Below are 18,599 nucleotides of genomic sequence, written 5' to 3' on the forward strand. Positions count from 1 at the left end.
GTACGCCCACACACATCCAAGTAGTCATGTATGCATGTAAAAGCAGTTCACACGAGCATCATGCATGGTGCACAGGCAGACATAAACGTTCCTGACAAGCATTTATATAATTTTCAAAATAACATAACTGTATTTAGTAACAAATCAATATAAAACAAAAACAGCTTTTATGAATATTGTATTTAATACTGTTGTTTTTTTTTATGCTGTTTTTTTAATGCTGTTTTTACTGTTAAGGTAGTTACAGGTAAAAACAGCAAGAAAAAATGATTAAAGAAGAGTAATAAAAAGAAGATGTTATTACTTAATGCAATTTTACCTGTTCAGCTGATATTCATCCACTAATTTCCACTAATTATGGTCATCATTCATGCTGCATCCAAATGCGTTTAATGATGATCCAGGGCTGTTTCACTGGTTTAATCCCAAGCTCATGCAGTCACAACTACCAGGAAAAAGGTTTGTGTGTCTCAGTGTAAAGATGTGTAAACAAAAAACCTAATGTATACACACATCTCTGTCTGCATCTGGCTTTGTAAATTATTTTTCTGCATCTTCTCACATGCTTTTGCCTCTCCCATAACACACAAACACACTCATACATACACATATTTATACCGCAGCCGTTTTTTTCTTGTCCTTGGTGACCCTGCCCGTTTGAGTTATTTCAGATTTGGTGGTTAATCAAGGCAACCCGGGGAGTTTATCTTTTATTTTTTCATATCTATGCCCTTCAGCGAGCTTTGACTCAGCTGAAGGGAACGGAGAGGCAACCAGGGATGATTTTCGGAAGGTGTTTAATTTTCCTGGACTCAGGCGCACAGAAGCAGCATGAAAGGTCCTTTACCAAATATATACATATAAATAATAGGAATATGTTATGTTTTGATGTTGTAACATAGTCACAAAAGAAGCAAAGGGCTTGCAGTGTGAAAATAGTTCCTAAAATATTTTAAATAAGCAAAAGAATAAGTTAGGCTAAGCAAACAGTTGTACATCACATTGCGTTACTGGGTGTTCTTGAAACGTTATTCTCTGTGTGTTTGTTACAGACCGAGTGTGACCTAGAAAAAGGTTTGGAGATGAGGAAGTGGGTCCTGTCTGGGATCTTGGCCACCGAGGAAACATATCTCAGTCATCTGGAGGCACTGCTTCTGGTGAGAACACACATCACTTTTAATGTCCTCATAATGTCCAGTATATAATCAATCTACCAACTGCTCAGGAAATATGAGTGTTTACAATGGAAATGATTGGTTTTTGAGTATGAGAGTGAAAGCTTTAGATATACAGAAGCTTTTCAAATGTTTAGTAGATTGTTTAGAAATACTATTTGTCCCTTTGCTGGTCTACTGAAGGGGCAGCTAACATTAACGTCCCCCTAACTTATAGATGCTTAAACAGTACTCTCACTGGCCACTTTATTAGGTACACCAAGTTAGTGTTAGTAGTAGTAGGTTTGCCCTCCAAACTGACTTAATTCTTTGTGGCGAAGACTCAACAAGGAAACATTCTTTTGGTCCATATTGACATGGCAGCATTTGTCAGCTGCTCATCAATCTTCTGTCCACCACATCCCAGAGGTGCTCTATTAGATTGAGATCTGGTGACTGTCGAGGCCATTTGAGTACAGTGAGCTGTCATATTCAAGAAACAAGTGATGATTTGAGCTTTGTGACATGGTGCAGTAAAGCTGCTAGAAATACCAGTAAGAAGATAAACACACTGAGGCATTTAAATACTGCTGAGTAGGTACTAAGCTCTGGTTTAGACTTCTGCAGGGAATCTTTGTGAAGTCTGTGACGTAACCTACTCCAGTGGTTTATGTCTTTGCCGGCATTTATCGTTATGCACCACGCATGTGTTAATTAAGCGTGTGGTTGTGTCCTGGTGTTTTATATGCAGTGCCAGCAAGTACAAACAACGTTGTTTGATTTTATTTTATTTCCTGGGTCTCTGCTCTTTGTTGGGGTAAGATTTTTTTCAGGGGCAGAAATATTTGTCCCTCTAGTTTTTCCACTTCTTTGTACATTCCCTCATATCCGTTCCGATAGTATCGTCGATTTCCTTACAGGAATTTTCTGGCATTTGTGGCAATGTGGCAGATTCATCACAGCAGGCATCTGTAGTCCAATTTTGGTGAGCCTGTGTAAATTGTACCCTCAGCTTCCTGTTCTTAGCTCACAGAAGTGGCGCCCGGTGAGGTCTTCTGCTTCTGTAGCCCATCTGCTTCAAAGTTTCAGAACGGCTATTCTGTTACCTTGATTGTAACAAGTAGTCATTTGAGTTACTGTTGCTATTCCTATCAGCTCAAAGCAGTCATTTTCCTCTGACCTTTGACATCAACGAGACATTTTCACACAGAGAACTGCAGCTCTCTTCTTTTGGGCCATTGTCTGTGAACAATAGAGACGGTTGTGTGAGAAAATCTAAGATCAGATCAACAGATCAGCAGCGTCTGAAACTCTCACACCAGCTCTTCTGGGACCGACAACCATTCAGCGTCATAAAATCATCTTTCTTCTCTATTCTGGTGCTCTGTTTGGACTTCAGCAGGTCATCCTAAGTGTGTCTACATGCCTAAATGTTTGTTTCAGGCATAAAAGGATTTGAAAAGGTGTGCCTAATACAGTGGTCGGTAATTGTATCCTAACAATACCGTACATGTTACTGGTTATCCCAGATCAGATAAGGCAGGTAAGGTAGCAGTAAAACCTGTAAAGCCTCCTTGTTGCTGTTTTAATACTGATGAGTATGACAAAGAAAAATGTACCATACTTGAAACAAAAGACACCTTGGTGTAGAATATGTGATACCAAAGTGTAACCTGTAAAAGTCTTTTACTGTTTACTTTAAATCTGAATTAGTTCATACATTATAGTAGTGCAATATAACAGTCACTTAATCTAGTCATATTTTTTTTTTTTCTATAAGATCTATAGAATGCTTCTAACATAATAAACACAATAAAGTAAATTTATATCTGCTCTCTTGGTCCTCCTCAGCCCATGAAGCCTCTGAAGGCTGCTGCTACAACATCCCAACCAGTGCTTACCGTGGCCCAGATAGAAACCATCTTCTTCAAAGTGCCTGAGCTCTACGAGATCCACAAAGAGTTCTACGATGGACTTTTGCCTCGTGTCCAGCAGTGGAGCCACCATCAGAGAGTCGGGGACCTCTTCCAGAAACTAGTAAGGCTGGAGCGTAGTTACCTTTAGTGTGCCTTTAGAGCTCATAGCCAGAGAGAGAAATGAGTCAAAGGGTGGGGGGTTGTAGGGTGTTTGTTAGAATGTGTACCCTTGACAGCAGAAATGTCCCTCTGTGTAACTGCTTGACATTACCCCTAATAAAACTTGACAATATGGGCCACCCAAAAAAACTTGACAGCACTGATAAGAACAGCTACAGCTGCATTTCTGACCCCAAACAAACCAACAGGGTTCACTAGGGCTCCATTACTCAGAGTAATGTTATTTCTTCCATCGGAAGGCTTCCATGAAAAGCTGAATTTCTTAAACCAATAGTAAAAGTAATTTGATTTTTGGAGTAAAGCTCTTATTATCATATTAAATTCCAAACAAACTGATTCTGAATCATCTCCCCCCCCCCACATTTCCGCCTAAACAGCCGTTTTTGTCCTTCCCAGGATGTCAGGGCCAAATCTACACTGGGTCTGTTCAATCATTTTCACAATGGGTCAATTAACCCACAATGAATCATTTGTTAATTCTCTTAGAAATACTGCTCCTTTCCCACTCGTGTCTCCCTCCATTGCTCTGTCTCTCTCTATCCCTCTCCCCCTCTGACTCACTTGTGCTTGGACACACACACACACACACACACACACACACACACACACACACACACACACACACACACACACACACACACACACACTGAGGGAGGTGCAAGCGTCTTTCACAATGCCGCCTTTCTGCCTCAGGCAGCTGAGACCATCACAGCACTGTGTGTTTCACGTCTAGAAGAAGCTGCTATAAATAGGAGCCTCTCTCTCTTTCTCAGAAACACACACACACATACACTCTCTCTCTCTCTCCCTCCCTCCATCTTATTCTCATTAACTTATCTTGGGAGGCGCCCCTTGTGGCTTGGCTAAGAAATAAGAATTTAATTGGTTTTGTCTTCATGTCAAATAAGCAAACATGAAAATCCAGTCCATCAAATTGTTGTATCCATCCTCCTTGTTCACACTGAACTTCTATCTAATAAAACTGCTTCACGGTCACCTCTAACATTAAAGAGATGACATGGTTCTGATGTTAATTATTGAGCAGAGCGATTGTTAGCTGTGAGATGTGTTTGAAAGGAACGCTGCATGTTAAATCTGGCAGACTGGCATCCTACAAGACACAAAGAGGCACCAGTAGAATAATGACTTCTTCACTGGTTGCCGAGCAAGGTTGAATGAAGGGCAAATTTGACCTCTGGGGCCCCCCAGAGGATTATGTCAATTAAGAACTTCATTTTTGACTATATTAGATTTCATTTGAACTTAAATTGGAAGGTGTAGCTAGTATTTCCATAGACTGGTGCTAGTTTGCCCATATATTTAGAGAGCTTCTTTGTCTGGCTCAGCAATTACGTCACTCGTTTTCATTTTGTGTTTTTTCTTTCTTTCCCCACCTTGACAGTCTGGTGTAGCTACAGTAACTATTGTTACTAACACTGTAACTGTAAATAGACATCTTTAGATTGATGCTCTCATGCTTATACATTTACTACCTCATACACTTCCCTTCTCCAGACTATAGTTAATAAAAGTCAAAAGGTGACCATGCTGAGCCTTGAAGAGGGGGGGAAAGGGAGAAAATGTTGGATGACAGTCTGCATTAGAAAGAGAAGGAGGGACGGGGATTAGTTGAGAGGAGAGGAGGTGATACAGACAAGGACCGGGGGGTAGGGAGGGTTGAGAGGAGGTAGGAGTTGACTAGGCAAGAAGATTTAGGCTGCTGCAACTGTGATAGAGCTGTCTTGCCATGACTCTGAAATCTTTGAGGAGAGACAGGCTTACGAATCGTAAAACATCAGAAGGAAGAAGGCGAGAATCGGAGAGAAAAGAGGAAGTGCCAAAGCATCAGTGACAGACTATGAGCATGACTGTCAGAGAATAGTGTTTGAAGACTGAAAATAGGGCAGAATCATGCTCATGTTTCTGCTGCTCCCTCACACACAGCAACAAAGTTAAGGCTTTGCACCATGAAGACAGCCAGGCAAACTGATAAACTGTCTCTGAGCATTTCAAGAAGAAACAAAAAAAACCTGATGACACATTTTTGCTTTTGGCCATGGTACTGTTGTGACTCTGATAATGTTCGATGCTAGAGCCACCATCATGATCCAGACTGATTATTATTATTATTATTTTTTAATTTTGGATGGATTGATGTGAAATTTTGTTCAGCCTTTTAGGAGAAGCTCAGCATGAATTTTAAGAAAAAAAGAAATTCAAGAGTATTTTTTTAAAGTAAACACTTCTTGCTGTGAGACACGGGTGCCTCACAGCAAGACGGTCCTGGGTTCAAATCCAATGGCCAGCCTGGGCCGTTGGATTTGATTCCTCCCACAATCCAAAGACATGGATGTTTTGGAGTAATTGGCAATCCTAAATTGGCCATAGGTTTGAAACAGATTTCCCTAACATTTGTTACGTGTAGTTATTTACGAGTCCTCACTAAGACAGTATGACAGTGCAATTTAGAAATATAATTTTATTGTCACAGGAAATTACTTGTTTAAGCTCCACCTTCCAGCCATCAGCTGGCTGTATTGTGTTCCAAACCTGTGCGTCAATAGGGAAGTTGTATAGTGCCCTCTGGTGGGCAAAGAACTGCAACAACGCTCATAACATGATTGAAGGGTGTTTCTCCTGGCAATTTTTTAAATTTTGTTAATTTTTATTTGTTGGTCATTATTAATGCTGATAATGATATATCAGCAAATGGCTATTACCGACCAGTATATCAGCCCCGTTGATAAAAAGTCATAATTGTTATTAATCTTTAGTGAGGAGCATAATTTCTACCTCAAGACTTATTTTGACTTTAATCAATTAGCAATTGCTGAAAAGCAGCGACTTCAAAGACATTAAGTGAAGCCTAGAAAAAATAATGAAGAAAAAACAGAACAAAAATTGAATCGTTTTACAAATGCATGCACTGTGTGAAAAAGTATAATAACTTCTGTGCCACCATCAAATCAAAATCTCTGGTTCACTTTGGTTCACTGCAAGCCTCAGTTCGCTTTGTGTTTAGATCTGATGAGCAAGTGTTGCCTGCTAACTTGATAAACTGAAATATTGTGGCATATTGGTGGTTTCATTGTGAGCATGTCAGTGTACTGGTGTTGGCACTCAAAGCACTGAGGTAGCACCATAGGACTAGATTCTTTCATTAAACTTAAAACAGAATTAAAGTTTTTTCATTCTGTCTGTTCTTGTATTATTATGTCGACATAGACCACACTGATTTTTTTTAATTTTGTCTTTCTCATATGTGTCAGAAGGCTTAACTAACTGAGGGCAAATTCAGCTTCCTCATAGAATGACCATAGTCTGTCATGAAGCTGTTTTCTTAATGTTGTTTTCCACTGTGGATTACACACATACTGTCACAAAGGGACAGATCCGGAAGTGAAAAATCCAGACACCTAAGCAGTTCTTTTCATCACCCAAAGGCATTTTCTGCTATGATACTGTAGCTGCATTTGGTAAGCCTCAGTGCTGTTGTGTGTGGAAGTGGCTGGCAGACACAGTCAAACTGTCACGCTCTGAATGGCTTCCGCTGTGTCGCAGATTGTGTGGCCCAGGGCAGGACTGGGGATTGCAGGACTATGAAAGCTACTTTACTCCTCACCTTCCTCTTTGCTGTTTCTTTCTGTGCGTGAATGTGAAACACATTTTGAGACAGTTTTGTTGCCTAAAAATGCATCTGTGAGAACCTGATTTAAAAACACAGTTAATAGGGTGCAAATTCCAGTCAGGTGGCACGTAGCATGTTGCCTCAGAGCTGTAAATAGTTTTGGACACACAAAGCGAGATCTGTCACTCTTGAACAAGTGTAAACAATGTTTAGAAAACTTGTGACTGCATTCCTGACGTAATAAGCTCTCACACCCCATGAATTAAAAAAAAAAGATTTAAAAGGAAGAATAGGCTCAGTTTGAGATGTTTTAGGTTAATAATTGAATTAAGTAAGGATTGTGGAAAAGTGGAAGAACATCTAGGTCAACAAAATACATGAAGCCTCATATATATTTATATTTAAAAAGTAAAAGCAGTCACAAATCACCTGGCCTTGCTCAGAGTCAGGCCTCATGCCGAGGCTTGTAAAGCCTGTATTCTCTTTAAATTAAACGGAGTCTCACTTGTTTGCCATGTAAAACATTGGGATCGTGCAAAATCTTTGACCTTCCCCATATTTCTTTATATTTTGCTTGGAGACTGGAAAATAGGTGCACCAGTTTACTGAAAGGTCCAAACACACATGGAAATAAATGTATGTTTTATGTATACATAGACATTGTCGTTGTTTTTAGGATCGTTTTCATGCTGAAAAATGAAGCTGCTGCCAATCAGACACTTTCCAGTACCATCAAGATTTGATACCTTTTTCATATTTCCATCGATTCATAATTCCATCGATTTTAACAAAATTCCCAACCCCGCTGGCTGAAAAGCAGTCCCAAACCACAACAGACCCTCCGCTGTGTTTTACAGATGGCTGTGAACACTCATTGTTTTACCTCTATCATGACAAAATGATGATGATTTGAAGCAAAAATGTAAAATTTGGATTCATCACTCCTGTCACCAACGAGTTTTGCTCCATTTCTTTTGTAATTTGAGGTAGCTCAGCCTTTTCTCTCTGTTTTCTTCGTTAAGAATGATTTCTTGAAAGTCACTCTTGCACTGATGATGCTGATGAGGCTTTGGCAAATATTAGATGGGTGAACTGAAGGGCTATATGCATCTCGCAGGTCCTGTGACAGGACTCTGTCAGGCCTGCCACTTCTTCTGTCCTCTGCTTGTTCAGTTTCCTCAGATTTTAAATGTCACTCTGCACACCATGCGAATGCTGACTTTTTAGGTCTTTGGGAATCAACTTGTTAGTGCTAAAATACCATTTCATGCCTGCCATCATGTGTTGTTTTTAGATTTTGTAGAAATTATGTGTTTTGGCGACAGGCTGCTAGATATTTGTGGATAGTTGAGTTGGTGGTGTCTTTTTATGCTTGATTAGTGGTCACCCCCCCCCCCCCCCCCCCCCCAAAAAAACAAAAAAAACAAAAAAAAAAAACCAAAAACAAAACTTCCTCTAAAAATGGTCAGTTAGAAGGATTGAAGTGAAAATGAGTGAAAACACGGCCAATGTCCAAAGAAAAGACTTTTGGAAAGCCTGAGGAACTTTCAAAATAGAAAAATCTGGTTCTTTGGAGGCAAAATATAGAGAAATTAAGGGTATCTTGACAGTTTTGCACAGTACTGTGCATTAAAAACATAAATTTTTTTTTGTAAAATTAAAGAGAACAAAAACTACTATTAGCCACATCATTATACACCTGATACTGGAGACATCATCTGGTCAGCCAAAACTAAAAGATGTAATCACAGAAACTGTAATTGTGTTCATGTTTTTGTCTTTTTCTGAGCCCTTTTTCAGACGGGCTCAGACCAGGTAATCAAATCTGGTGTGACTGGTGACACACGAACAAACTTGTGGTGCACAGAGCCATTTGAAGTTCTAGAGGAAGTGAATTAGACTTTAATAAAATCTGAAAACGAGTGTGAGATTGAAAGCCTTGGAGACAGTCCATAGATTGTTGATGTGATGTGCCTCAGCTGTGATCATGTAAATATGCCTTGTGTCTGTTCTTCACCTTCTTTACTTTCAGATGAAGTTCTTAAAACACTATTGTCTTTTTTTTTTTTTCACAATCTTACTAAAAATCAAATGGCTTTTTCTTCAAGTGTAATCCCAAAAAGTACTATATTATGATTGCAAGTGATGTAAATGATGTGTAGTCTAAACCAAACGTCTGAAGCTTCACACAGGCTAAAAAGGTCTCAAGTGCAACAAAGTGCTAGGTGTTTCATGCTTTAAATGCATTCATTTCTGCTCAGTGCACTCAGGTAAGACATGCTTACGTACATGCTAATCATTTTAGAGGTGTGTGAGAGTCTGCGTCACTCTCGAGGCACAAATCTCCACTGTACTCCGTCCGCATCCATCGGCTTTTGTTCTGGAGAATTGATTGTCCTTTTGTTCGCGGCAGAGATGGATTGCAGCGCTGGCAGGCAACGTTCGATGGAGTTTTATTCAGTCACACAGCTCACTAAATGTGCTTTCATAGCCTCTGTTACACCAATCATTAATTACTCACCCAAGCTCAGTGCGGGGCTCGCTGGTTGCTATGGCAATGTGCCGCAGAGACCACCATGGTTACACGCTGTAGCTGTGATCTGTCTCTCGCCGGTTGTTTTGTTCAGTTGTCTGCCGCTCATGTACAGTCCCTGGGACACACAGCTGAACAGACTCTGTGTTACAGTTCAAATGCACTTTGTACACATTTGTCCAGTGTTTCGGACATCTGTGCTGCAATTTTAGAATTTCTTTTCCCACTTACTCATTACTTAACCTGTGGGCATTACAATAGCAGTGCAGACAAGTATAACTGCACTGTCTGGAAGGCACTACAGAAGACTTTCGGGTAATTTTGTGTGTCTGAATTTCTAACTTAAAGTCTGAAAGCTCAGGAAAGATAGTTTGCCCTTATTTAATCCTCCAACATAGAAGCTTTTTAAAAGTTGTTCAAGCTCACTGTCACTGCATTGCGAAACTGCACTGTATATAAGTTTAAGTATGTCTGATCTGCGAATTAAAGTTTTTTTCCTGCTCTCTCTCTCTCAGGCCAGCCAGTTAGGGGTTTACCGGGCATTTGTGGACAACTATGAGCTGGCTGTGGAGACGGCGGAGAAGTGCTGCCAGGCGAACACGCAGTTTGCTGAAATTTCTGAGGTAAGAAAGCGAGTAAAAAGAACAGTTAAGTCACTTGATTCCTATTTACCAGCAAACTGAGGGTCACAGCTTGTGCTTTTTTCCCCTTGATGTGCTACGCAATGCTTTACAAGGATCATAAAGCTCTATAAAAATGTGTCTGTTCTCCTTTTAAGAAGTCTTCTCCTTTTGCACTTCAGAATAGTATGAAAGCTTGGAAGCACTGAAAAGGCAGTCAAAATGTCGGGCTAGTATCTCCAGATTTGAACTTACTCAACCTGCTGTGAAAATAACTTGAAATTGAGAAAATATGAAGAAATTTGGGTTAAGGCAAAATTTTGGAATAATAACATTCAGCAACATCACATGATTTATTTTTGTTAGGTTAACCTTTTTATTTTATGCAACTAATGTGGTGTTATAACAGCATCTGATGATGAAAAACATTAGCTCACTAATCCAATCACAGACCAAAGTGATAAAATTAACTGAACGCAGTATGAATTGATGCTGCATCGCATTTTTGTTGTCATGACTCGAGCCACAGAGCAGTTTGTGATGGTAAAGCTCTGCTGGGGTTGGGGTAATTACTATTATTTCTACATGATGTTAACATAAACTTTCCTTAGCTCTGTACCTATTTATACAAGAAGAGCAAAAATGCACCTAGCTGCTTGTGCAGCTGGAGACAACGCAGAATGAAAATGATGACTAACCGTCAGCTGTGTTCAATTAGTGTGTTCAGTCAATGAACATTGCCTAAGAGGTATTGTAGACTCTGAAAGAGTCAGTTTAGTCACTGCTTAACATTTTTGTCCCCGATTAAATGCACTTGCAAAACACACTGCCATCGTTCACCCAAACAGCTTTTATAATTCCCTTGCATTTAAATTTTAATGCTCTGCTGAATATTTCTGTGCAAATGCAGCCAGAGGCAAGATGTGATGTGTGCCCATGCGTTTAATATTGTTTGAGGATAGCGGATGGTGTTTTCTGCAGTTTTCTTTGGTGAAGGCCTCTATTTGGCTTCATCTGCAATTAGAGCACCTGTAAAATAGGAGCTCTCCTGCACAGGGTGTAGAAACTGTCTCATAAATTGGAGTATTTTTATCGAAACTTGAGTTTCCAAACGCTTCATGGGCTGAGAAGATATTATACTCTGGCCTCAAATCTAGCTTTGAAAGCTGATATAAAATCCGGTTTAAACTTCGTCTCCCAGTAGAGTGTTGTACTGAGGCCGTCCAACATAGATAGGAAATGTGCAAGCTCCAGCAACATCGCAGCTCTCGTCATACATTTTGGGATATTTCTGTTTGAACGGCAGCCAAGGATTTAGATTTTTTGAGGGGGATTTGAGGAGAAGTGTTTTTTAAACTGCTATGTATGAATTAAACAGAAAAAAAAATATTGATCCTAAATAATGATCTTTTATTATGTGGAAGAAAACTGCAGTTGTGAGTTAAACTAGTTCTCATGCCATTTCTTTCTCTTTTTTGTCAAGCATGCGTTAGTTTCTGCCACACCATCAGCACATGTCTGTGTTTTCTGAGGACCAGTAGTCAAGAGTGGAGGCTGGTATCTACATGCATATGGGGAGTTCATCATCGAGGGTTGTTAATGGCCTTAGTAATGATGCATGACTCAAAGCCATCTGAGCAAGATGGTGGGGGGAAAATCTGCTGAATATTGCGTAATTAAATTGGAAGTAGATGACCTTAAAGCTAAAGAATGAAAAGATAGTAACTTCATCGTGTTTTGTCACTGAAGAGACTTTTAAAGGTCTTTTTATACATTTTTAAGCCACTGTTTGCACCTTTGTTTTGTACCCAAACAGAACCTGAAGGTGAGGAGCCCCAAGGACTGTAAGGAGACAGGCAAGAACTCACTAGAAGGTCAGCTCGTGCCACACTTTACACCCCTTCTGTGTAAACATTTTTATTGTCTATATGTTGCAAATGGGCTCAGTAAAAAATCTGTCTGTTATCTGCTCTTTTTTCGTTTATAGCTTTGCTTTATAAACCAGTGGACAGAGTGACACGCAGCACTTTGGTACTTCATGTAAGTAATAGAGAACGTGCAGGCCCAGCGATGCTCATTAATAACTGTGTTCTACTGTATTTTGGGAATTGTGATGTTTTCTCACAAATTAAACCATGAAAGAATGCGTTGGGTGATCAAAGAACAGCCTGTGTTTCATTTGTCATTGGTTAGCATAATTGCTTATAATTTTTTTTTTTTTTTTTAAACCTGACAGCCCGTCTTTTTTTTTTTCAGCTGTTTTATTGTACTGAACAGTTCTATGGGTCTATAGTTTATTGAATCTGTGAAATCTTATTGTAGAAACATTGAGCCATAAAGCTGTGTGACTCATCCATACATTTCCTGGACTGTGTGTGTAACACTTAAAAGGAAAAGAGGATTATAGTTAACTCGTAATAAGTAAGATTTGCTATACTGTAACTTTATAAGTTGAAAATATGCTTCTGCATCTCAATGTTTCTCCTTGTACTGCTAGGACTTGCTCAAACACACACCCATCAGCCACCCGGACCACCCCCTTCTGCAGGACGCCTTGCGGATCTCCCAGAACTTTCTGTCTAGCATCAATGAGGAGACGACGTCCCGTCGCCAGACTTTCAAGAAAGGAGAGGTGAGTGTTACAGAGGTTTAAAAGTCACGCTGAGGTCTGAGCTGATGTCATTCTTTGGTCCAATTATTGCCTTGAGCAGCTCATAGGAGGTGTGGTATATTCTGTTGTCTCGAAATTGTAACTATGACTTTAATAAACTGTAACATTAAGGACACATCTTTGACTTGAATCTGTTAAAATGAAATGAAATTACATTAAATTAAATCAAAACTCACATAGTGCTTGTTCGGTACACCCTCTAAATGACCTTGAAGTTGCTACCATAGGGGTCTACCAGATGCACCAATCTGCAGCCTAAAGCAGAGCCCATGTCCTTATATGGTCATACCAGGGTTGTCTAGTTGAGAGCAATTCCCCTAACGCTAACACAGTTGATCACAGCCGCCCCCACCCCCGCCCCGCTGTCTCTCTCATCCCTGGAGATGGCTTGATGCACATGAGTGGATGCCTCTTGATTGATAGCTTGCGTGACAGTGCCGTACATAATGCCTTGTAATGAGCAACCAGTCCGCTCTGACTGGCAGATTCCAAGTTAATTATTCATAAATTGAGAGTGGGAGGGAGCGAGCAAAAAGGCTCCTCCCTCACTCACCGGGAGGTCATTACCGCACCCTTTCCTCACACGCACACACACACACACAGCTTCACATGCTTTCTCATTCTCCTGGTCTTGTTTGCTTTTGAACATACATACACACGTGCCCATCTGTCCCTCCAGGCGCCCATTTCCATCTCCACGCCGCCATACCACAATCATGAAATTTTTATCATGGATTCATGAAAGCAGCACATGGAAATCAATGAGGCTCATTATATTGTGCCTCGCTATGGATGGAGCATGCGACAGACTTGATTTGATTTTTTTCAGTTCCTTGTTGAATTTACAGACTCCAGTCTGTACATACATGTCACAGTGTTGATGTGAGTGGTTTACATTTAAGTTTATTTCAGTTCAGCTGTCGTAATGTTTTTCCTTTCTTCTGCTGTTATGCCATAATGAGAGGACGCGAGAACAAAAGGAAACAGGTCAGAGTGCTCAATTATGATCTGACCTGAAATCTGCTTGTGAGCAGTCTGTGTTTTTAGTCACTGGAGGCATGCAGGAGCATAGCAAAACAGGTGCCCCCCAGAGGTCCTGGCCTGGCCACATGAGTGGGGGGCGACACAAACACAAACTGCTTAATTAAAATGCAAACGATGTCGCTCACTCGGCTCTGTTTTCCTTGGGGGGAAAAATGCTCCTGATGTGAGTGGAGCTAAATGTACACAGTCATCTAGACCCTTCAGCCTGTTAATAAACAAACGTGTCCCGAATTTTTTGTACAAGATAAAAAACCACACACACACATGCACACACAGACGCAGTGTGGCCCTCTAAGCATTTACTCTAAATATAAACACAGACCTTTTGTAAACTCACGTCAGTGCTTGCGCGCTGTCAGCGAGGCACCTCCAGGAGATGGTCAATATTTAATCGGCGTCCTCTGCGTCGGCGTGCTCCGCCCGATGTCGCTCTCTTTCCACACTTACGCTGCTGATGTTCTGCTCAGTTTTTACAAGGAAAAAAGAGAGACGCGTTTTTTTTCCGAAGATTCATGCTGTAAAAAATGTCATCTGATGTGCGCAGACGGCTGGTTTGTTAAAGATGTCTTTTTTTTTTCTTTCCTAGTTGCAGAGCAAAGAAGCTCGATAAAACGAATGAGCTCGTCTTCCCATATTCTCATTTCTGCCTGCATCCGCATGGTGGCTGTGAAATAGTGCATTTATGCATCTGCATTAAATCTACGTAATAGATGCACAAACTGGTCTGAAACCCTGCGCTTTAATATACATCATAAACTAATGTGCACCTCCTAGAAATGTAGCTACACATTACATCGAAGCAGTCACCAAACAGCTCTACGAATATTCAGTGCAAGAATCTAAATTAAGCCTTTTTTTCATGACTTTTTAGATATTTTATTGTTGTTTTTTTAGTAGCAGAAAGAGGCCACATCTACATATCTTTTGTCCCATAACCGTCGGCTACATGGTGTTTGAAGCGTCAGCTTTAACGATCATGTAAAGACCAGATAATGCTATGCTGTGCTCGTGCTGTTAATATGCATGCTTACAGTACAGATTCATATTTTTTAGCGCTGGTTCCCTCTGATGTGTCAAATCTTCAAACTGCTGCGCAACACTCTAAAAATAAACTGACTTGACAGCATGTAAGCTGGCACATGTATGACATAGACAGAGCTTTTTGATTGGTTGTTTCTTTTCTAGATAGGAAGTATCCTCCGGGGGTAATGTTACATGTGGAGCAACTTCACAGAACATCTGAATCCCCATGCAAACGCATGGAGACCGAGAGATGTGTACACTGCTCAACAGTGGCTGGGACAGTATAATCCTGATTAGGCAAATAGACCTGGACAGAAGAGAAGAAGGCATAATGAGTTTTTCTTTGTTTTTTTAGGGATCCTCTTGTCGTGGTTGAACTGACAGATGTAGATGACAGTTTCCAGTAGAGATGGCTGTCAGACAGACAGTAAGCAGTTCATCCGGAAGCTATCTATCACAGCACTTGGTCGTGATCACAACCTTGATTGTGTAGCTCGTGATGAATAATTATATCCTTCAGTGGGAATTAGTTTTCTATTAGATTGTTATTTCAGGGATCAGAATGTGATCGTAATGTGCTGTGGGATAGGCAGCGAGTGCGTGCCTCGACAACAGATCACTGCAGTGGAGCTGCTGTGGTGATATGTCACTTGGTTCGCCGTCTATCTACAGCTAGAAACTGCTGCATGACATCTGTTCTGTCGAGAGCTACTACGTCTCTCCCTGGCTTCTTCTCTCCTTTCCTTCCTCTCTCCCTCTCTCAGACCTTTCCTTTTTATTGGGTCAGAGAGCCCCCCCCCACCCCATCACTGACACTTTTCTTTTAAAATCATGCCCCATTATCTCTTTCCCTCTCTGTCTTGGTCATCCTCCTTTGATTCTCTCGGGCTTAAACACTGAGTGACACAGCATGATTCTCCTCCTTGTTAGCAGATGCCCAGTGAGAATTTGTAAGCACATAAACTTCTCTTTCATTAGCGTCATGTCCACTTCAGTGTTTTCAGGCGGTGACAGTAACTGTGTATTTGTGATGGAGAGGGGAAAGGAGAAAAACTGCACAAAGATGAAGACGAGGCATGTCGTTGGTTCTGGAAAGTGTGATGTCATGTTTCAGGGTTTTCCTGTTAGACTGACAGGATTTGGGAAGTCAAGTGCTGGTGTGAAATTGGGGTCTGCGGTCATTACATGAAGAAAAATATGGTTTGGTTGCAGTGGAAGATGTAAAAGGAGCATTAAAGCCTCATTCTTTGGTTGGACAGTTTTTCTGGTAATTAGCCAAAGGAAACCCATACAATCCAATAAAGCGTGTGAAAAATTGAAACTTTACTAGATAAATTTGAACAGATTTAAAAAAAGTATTTAAAGCAATTCAGTAGAAATGATCACGTGTACAGTCAATCAGAAGAATAAAAGTGGTGTCACAAATGAGTGAAAGGGATTTTGTTGTCTTTTTCCAAATTGCATCTCCTTTTTACAGTGAACCACTTGGATCTAATCTCTAACCACAAGTAAAACAAAGGTTATGACCATTTAAAAGCAGATTGTTTCCTTCTGAGCTGTGGTTTGAGCTTCATTTGCTCTCTGTTTTTGTTTTAATGCCCAGTCTCGCGTCTCCTTCTTAGCAAAGGGCATCACTGCCCTCTTTTGGCAAATGATGATATTACACATCTCATTATATAGTCTGACATCAGTGATCAGAGCTCTGATCACTGATGTCACAAACATCACTCTTCCTCCTCTCGTTTCCTCCCTCACTCATCCTTTCCTGTGTGATCCCATGGTTCGTGATGATGATGCCAGATCAAGCATTTGAAAATAAATTTTTTTAATGTCTTTTGGGCGATGGGGAAAGTAATGATTGCACACAATGAGCTAATGAGGTTTTTGTCATTTTTGATGCTGTAAAGCTAAACTCCTCTCTCCCTTCCCTCCTTCACCGTCCTTTCCTTCTAGTGTCCTCTTTCACACACTTGTGGAAGAGAAGTAGGAATTTGGGAGAATGGAAGGAGCGATAATGCTTTTAGATGCGGCACCTAAGAAAAGGTTCTGCAAACTGATTGTGACCTTTCCAGAGAATTTCACACATTTATTACTGTGACTCTTAAAATGGTCTGAGCTCCCTAAAATGCCGCCGCCTCCATTACCCCCATTATCCAGACTGCCAGCAATTCAGTTTGGATGCACATTTCTCCAAGTGACTCTGTTTTTTCTTTTTGTTTGTTTTTTGTGAGCTGTTTAGTTATCAGCATAAAAGTGTTGTCTTTTTTACTGACCCCCTGAGTGTTGTCTTTTGTTGCCATAGAACCGCCAGCTGCTGAAGGACAGTTTCATGGTGGAGCTGGTGGAGGGAGCCAGGAAGCTTCGGCACGTCTTCCTCTTCACCGATCTGCTGCTCTGCGCCAAGCTGAAGAAACAGATTGGAGGGTAAGAAGAATCTGCTTATTTTTCTCAGTCTCAGGGATGAGATACACTGACATGCATCCAGCAGATTAGCAGCAATGCTGGCGAACAAGTCTAAAATTAGTAATGACAGTTAACATCTATGTTAGAACAGGACCTAAGCTTCACAACAACAACCAGAGTTATTGACACAGATTTAATAATCTCTATTATTTGAAATATTTTCCCAAAAGACCCTCTTGATATTTTTTTTTGTTTTACAGATAATAAGTACTTTTCTTCATTTATCCCTGGCTCATCGTCTTTCATGTACCCCTTTTTTTTACTTTCTTTTAACCAACACTCTCCTTTTAATTTCCTGTCCTTCTCCTGCTGCAGTAAAAACCAGCAGTACGACTGTAAGTGGTACATCCCCCTGAGCGAAATGACCTTCCAGGGCCCCGAGGAGGCTGAGCCACTTACCATCCCTCAAGTCCCCGATGAAGAGCTGGACGCCATGAAGGTCAAGATCTCACACCTCCGCAGCGAGATTCAGAGAGAGAAGGTATCGTAGATGTGCTCTAATCCAGATTTCTGCATGCAGATATTCAGAAGTAGACGCTTCTTCGAGTTGGATATGTGCAGTAGTTTCACCGATATCTGTTTGGAAACTTAAACAAGATTATTTCTTTTTTGTTTTTTTTGTATTTCAAGCAGTCCAAATGTAGCAGTTACTCACAGTTGAATAGGTTTTTCACGCTCTTCCAAATAAAGTCAAATATTTTCACCACCAGAGAGCAAACAAGGGTTCAAAAGTCATTGATCGCCTCCGGAAGAAGCTGTCTGAACAGGAGTCTTTGCTCCTGTTAACATCCCCAAGCATACCCCTCAGATTCTACAACAAGAATGGAAAGGTAATGATGCTTTCTATCCTAAACTACCTCTGCTTTTATTTTATCAACAGCTCTTTCCCATCAGCTTCCCCTCACTGCTCCTTCTCCTCATTTTAATTGTTGTTTTTAAAGTTATTTTTATAAATTTTTGGGTTGCTAACTTCTGTTGTAACTGCATACTTTCTTTTTATGAGTGTGTATCAATTTCTGCATGACACCTTGTACAATTATGCTGGCTCAACGTCAGTACATGACAACAGGCATAAAGAGAATATAGACATATAGACAGTGAATGCATTAAACAGTAACCGTGAGACTTGGTCACTGCTGTGAGAGTTCGAGAAACTTAAAGGATGAACATGAACGTGCATTGAGCTATCGTGTTGGTCTTCCTGTTATTTTGTGACCATCTGTTTTTCTCAAACGCCTCTCATGTGTTTATTTTTCAGAGCTACAGTTTCCTGATTTCATCCGACTATGAACGTGCAGAGTGGAAGGAGATAATCAAGGAGCAGCAGAAGAAGTGTAAGTGTCAGTCAGGCTGGACCGGCTCAGTCA

The 18,599-nt window shown here is 40.6% G+C and overlaps 1 protein-coding gene across 1 annotated transcript in view; it reads left to right on the forward strand.

The window, feature by feature from the left end:
- The window catches only part of LOC113025869 (breakpoint cluster region protein-like), an 84,733-nt gene that overhangs the window by 52,516 nt on the left and 13,618 nt on the right, over window positions 1–18,599 (forward strand). Inside the window, exons 3-12 of the mRNA XM_026174075.1 lie at window positions 1,053–1,157; window positions 3,006–3,191; window positions 9,927–10,034; window positions 11,848–11,905; window positions 12,019–12,071; window positions 12,529–12,663; window positions 17,072–17,193; window positions 17,548–17,713; window positions 17,943–18,062; window positions 18,491–18,566. Of these exons, the coding sequence (XP_026029860.1) occupies window positions 1,053–1,157; window positions 3,006–3,191; window positions 9,927–10,034; window positions 11,848–11,905; window positions 12,019–12,071; window positions 12,529–12,663; window positions 17,072–17,193; window positions 17,548–17,713; window positions 17,943–18,062; window positions 18,491–18,566 (1,129 nt within the window). The remainder of the gene's footprint in view (window positions 1–1,052; window positions 1,158–3,005; window positions 3,192–9,926; window positions 10,035–11,847; window positions 11,906–12,018; window positions 12,072–12,528; window positions 12,664–17,071; window positions 17,194–17,547; window positions 17,714–17,942; window positions 18,063–18,490; window positions 18,567–18,599) is intronic.

This window comes from Astatotilapia calliptera, chromosome 7 (genome assembly GCF_900246225.1).
Source record: "Astatotilapia calliptera chromosome 7, fAstCal1.2, whole genome shotgun sequence".
NCBI classification, from domain to species: Eukaryota; Metazoa; Chordata; class Actinopteri; order Cichliformes; family Cichlidae; genus Astatotilapia; species Astatotilapia calliptera.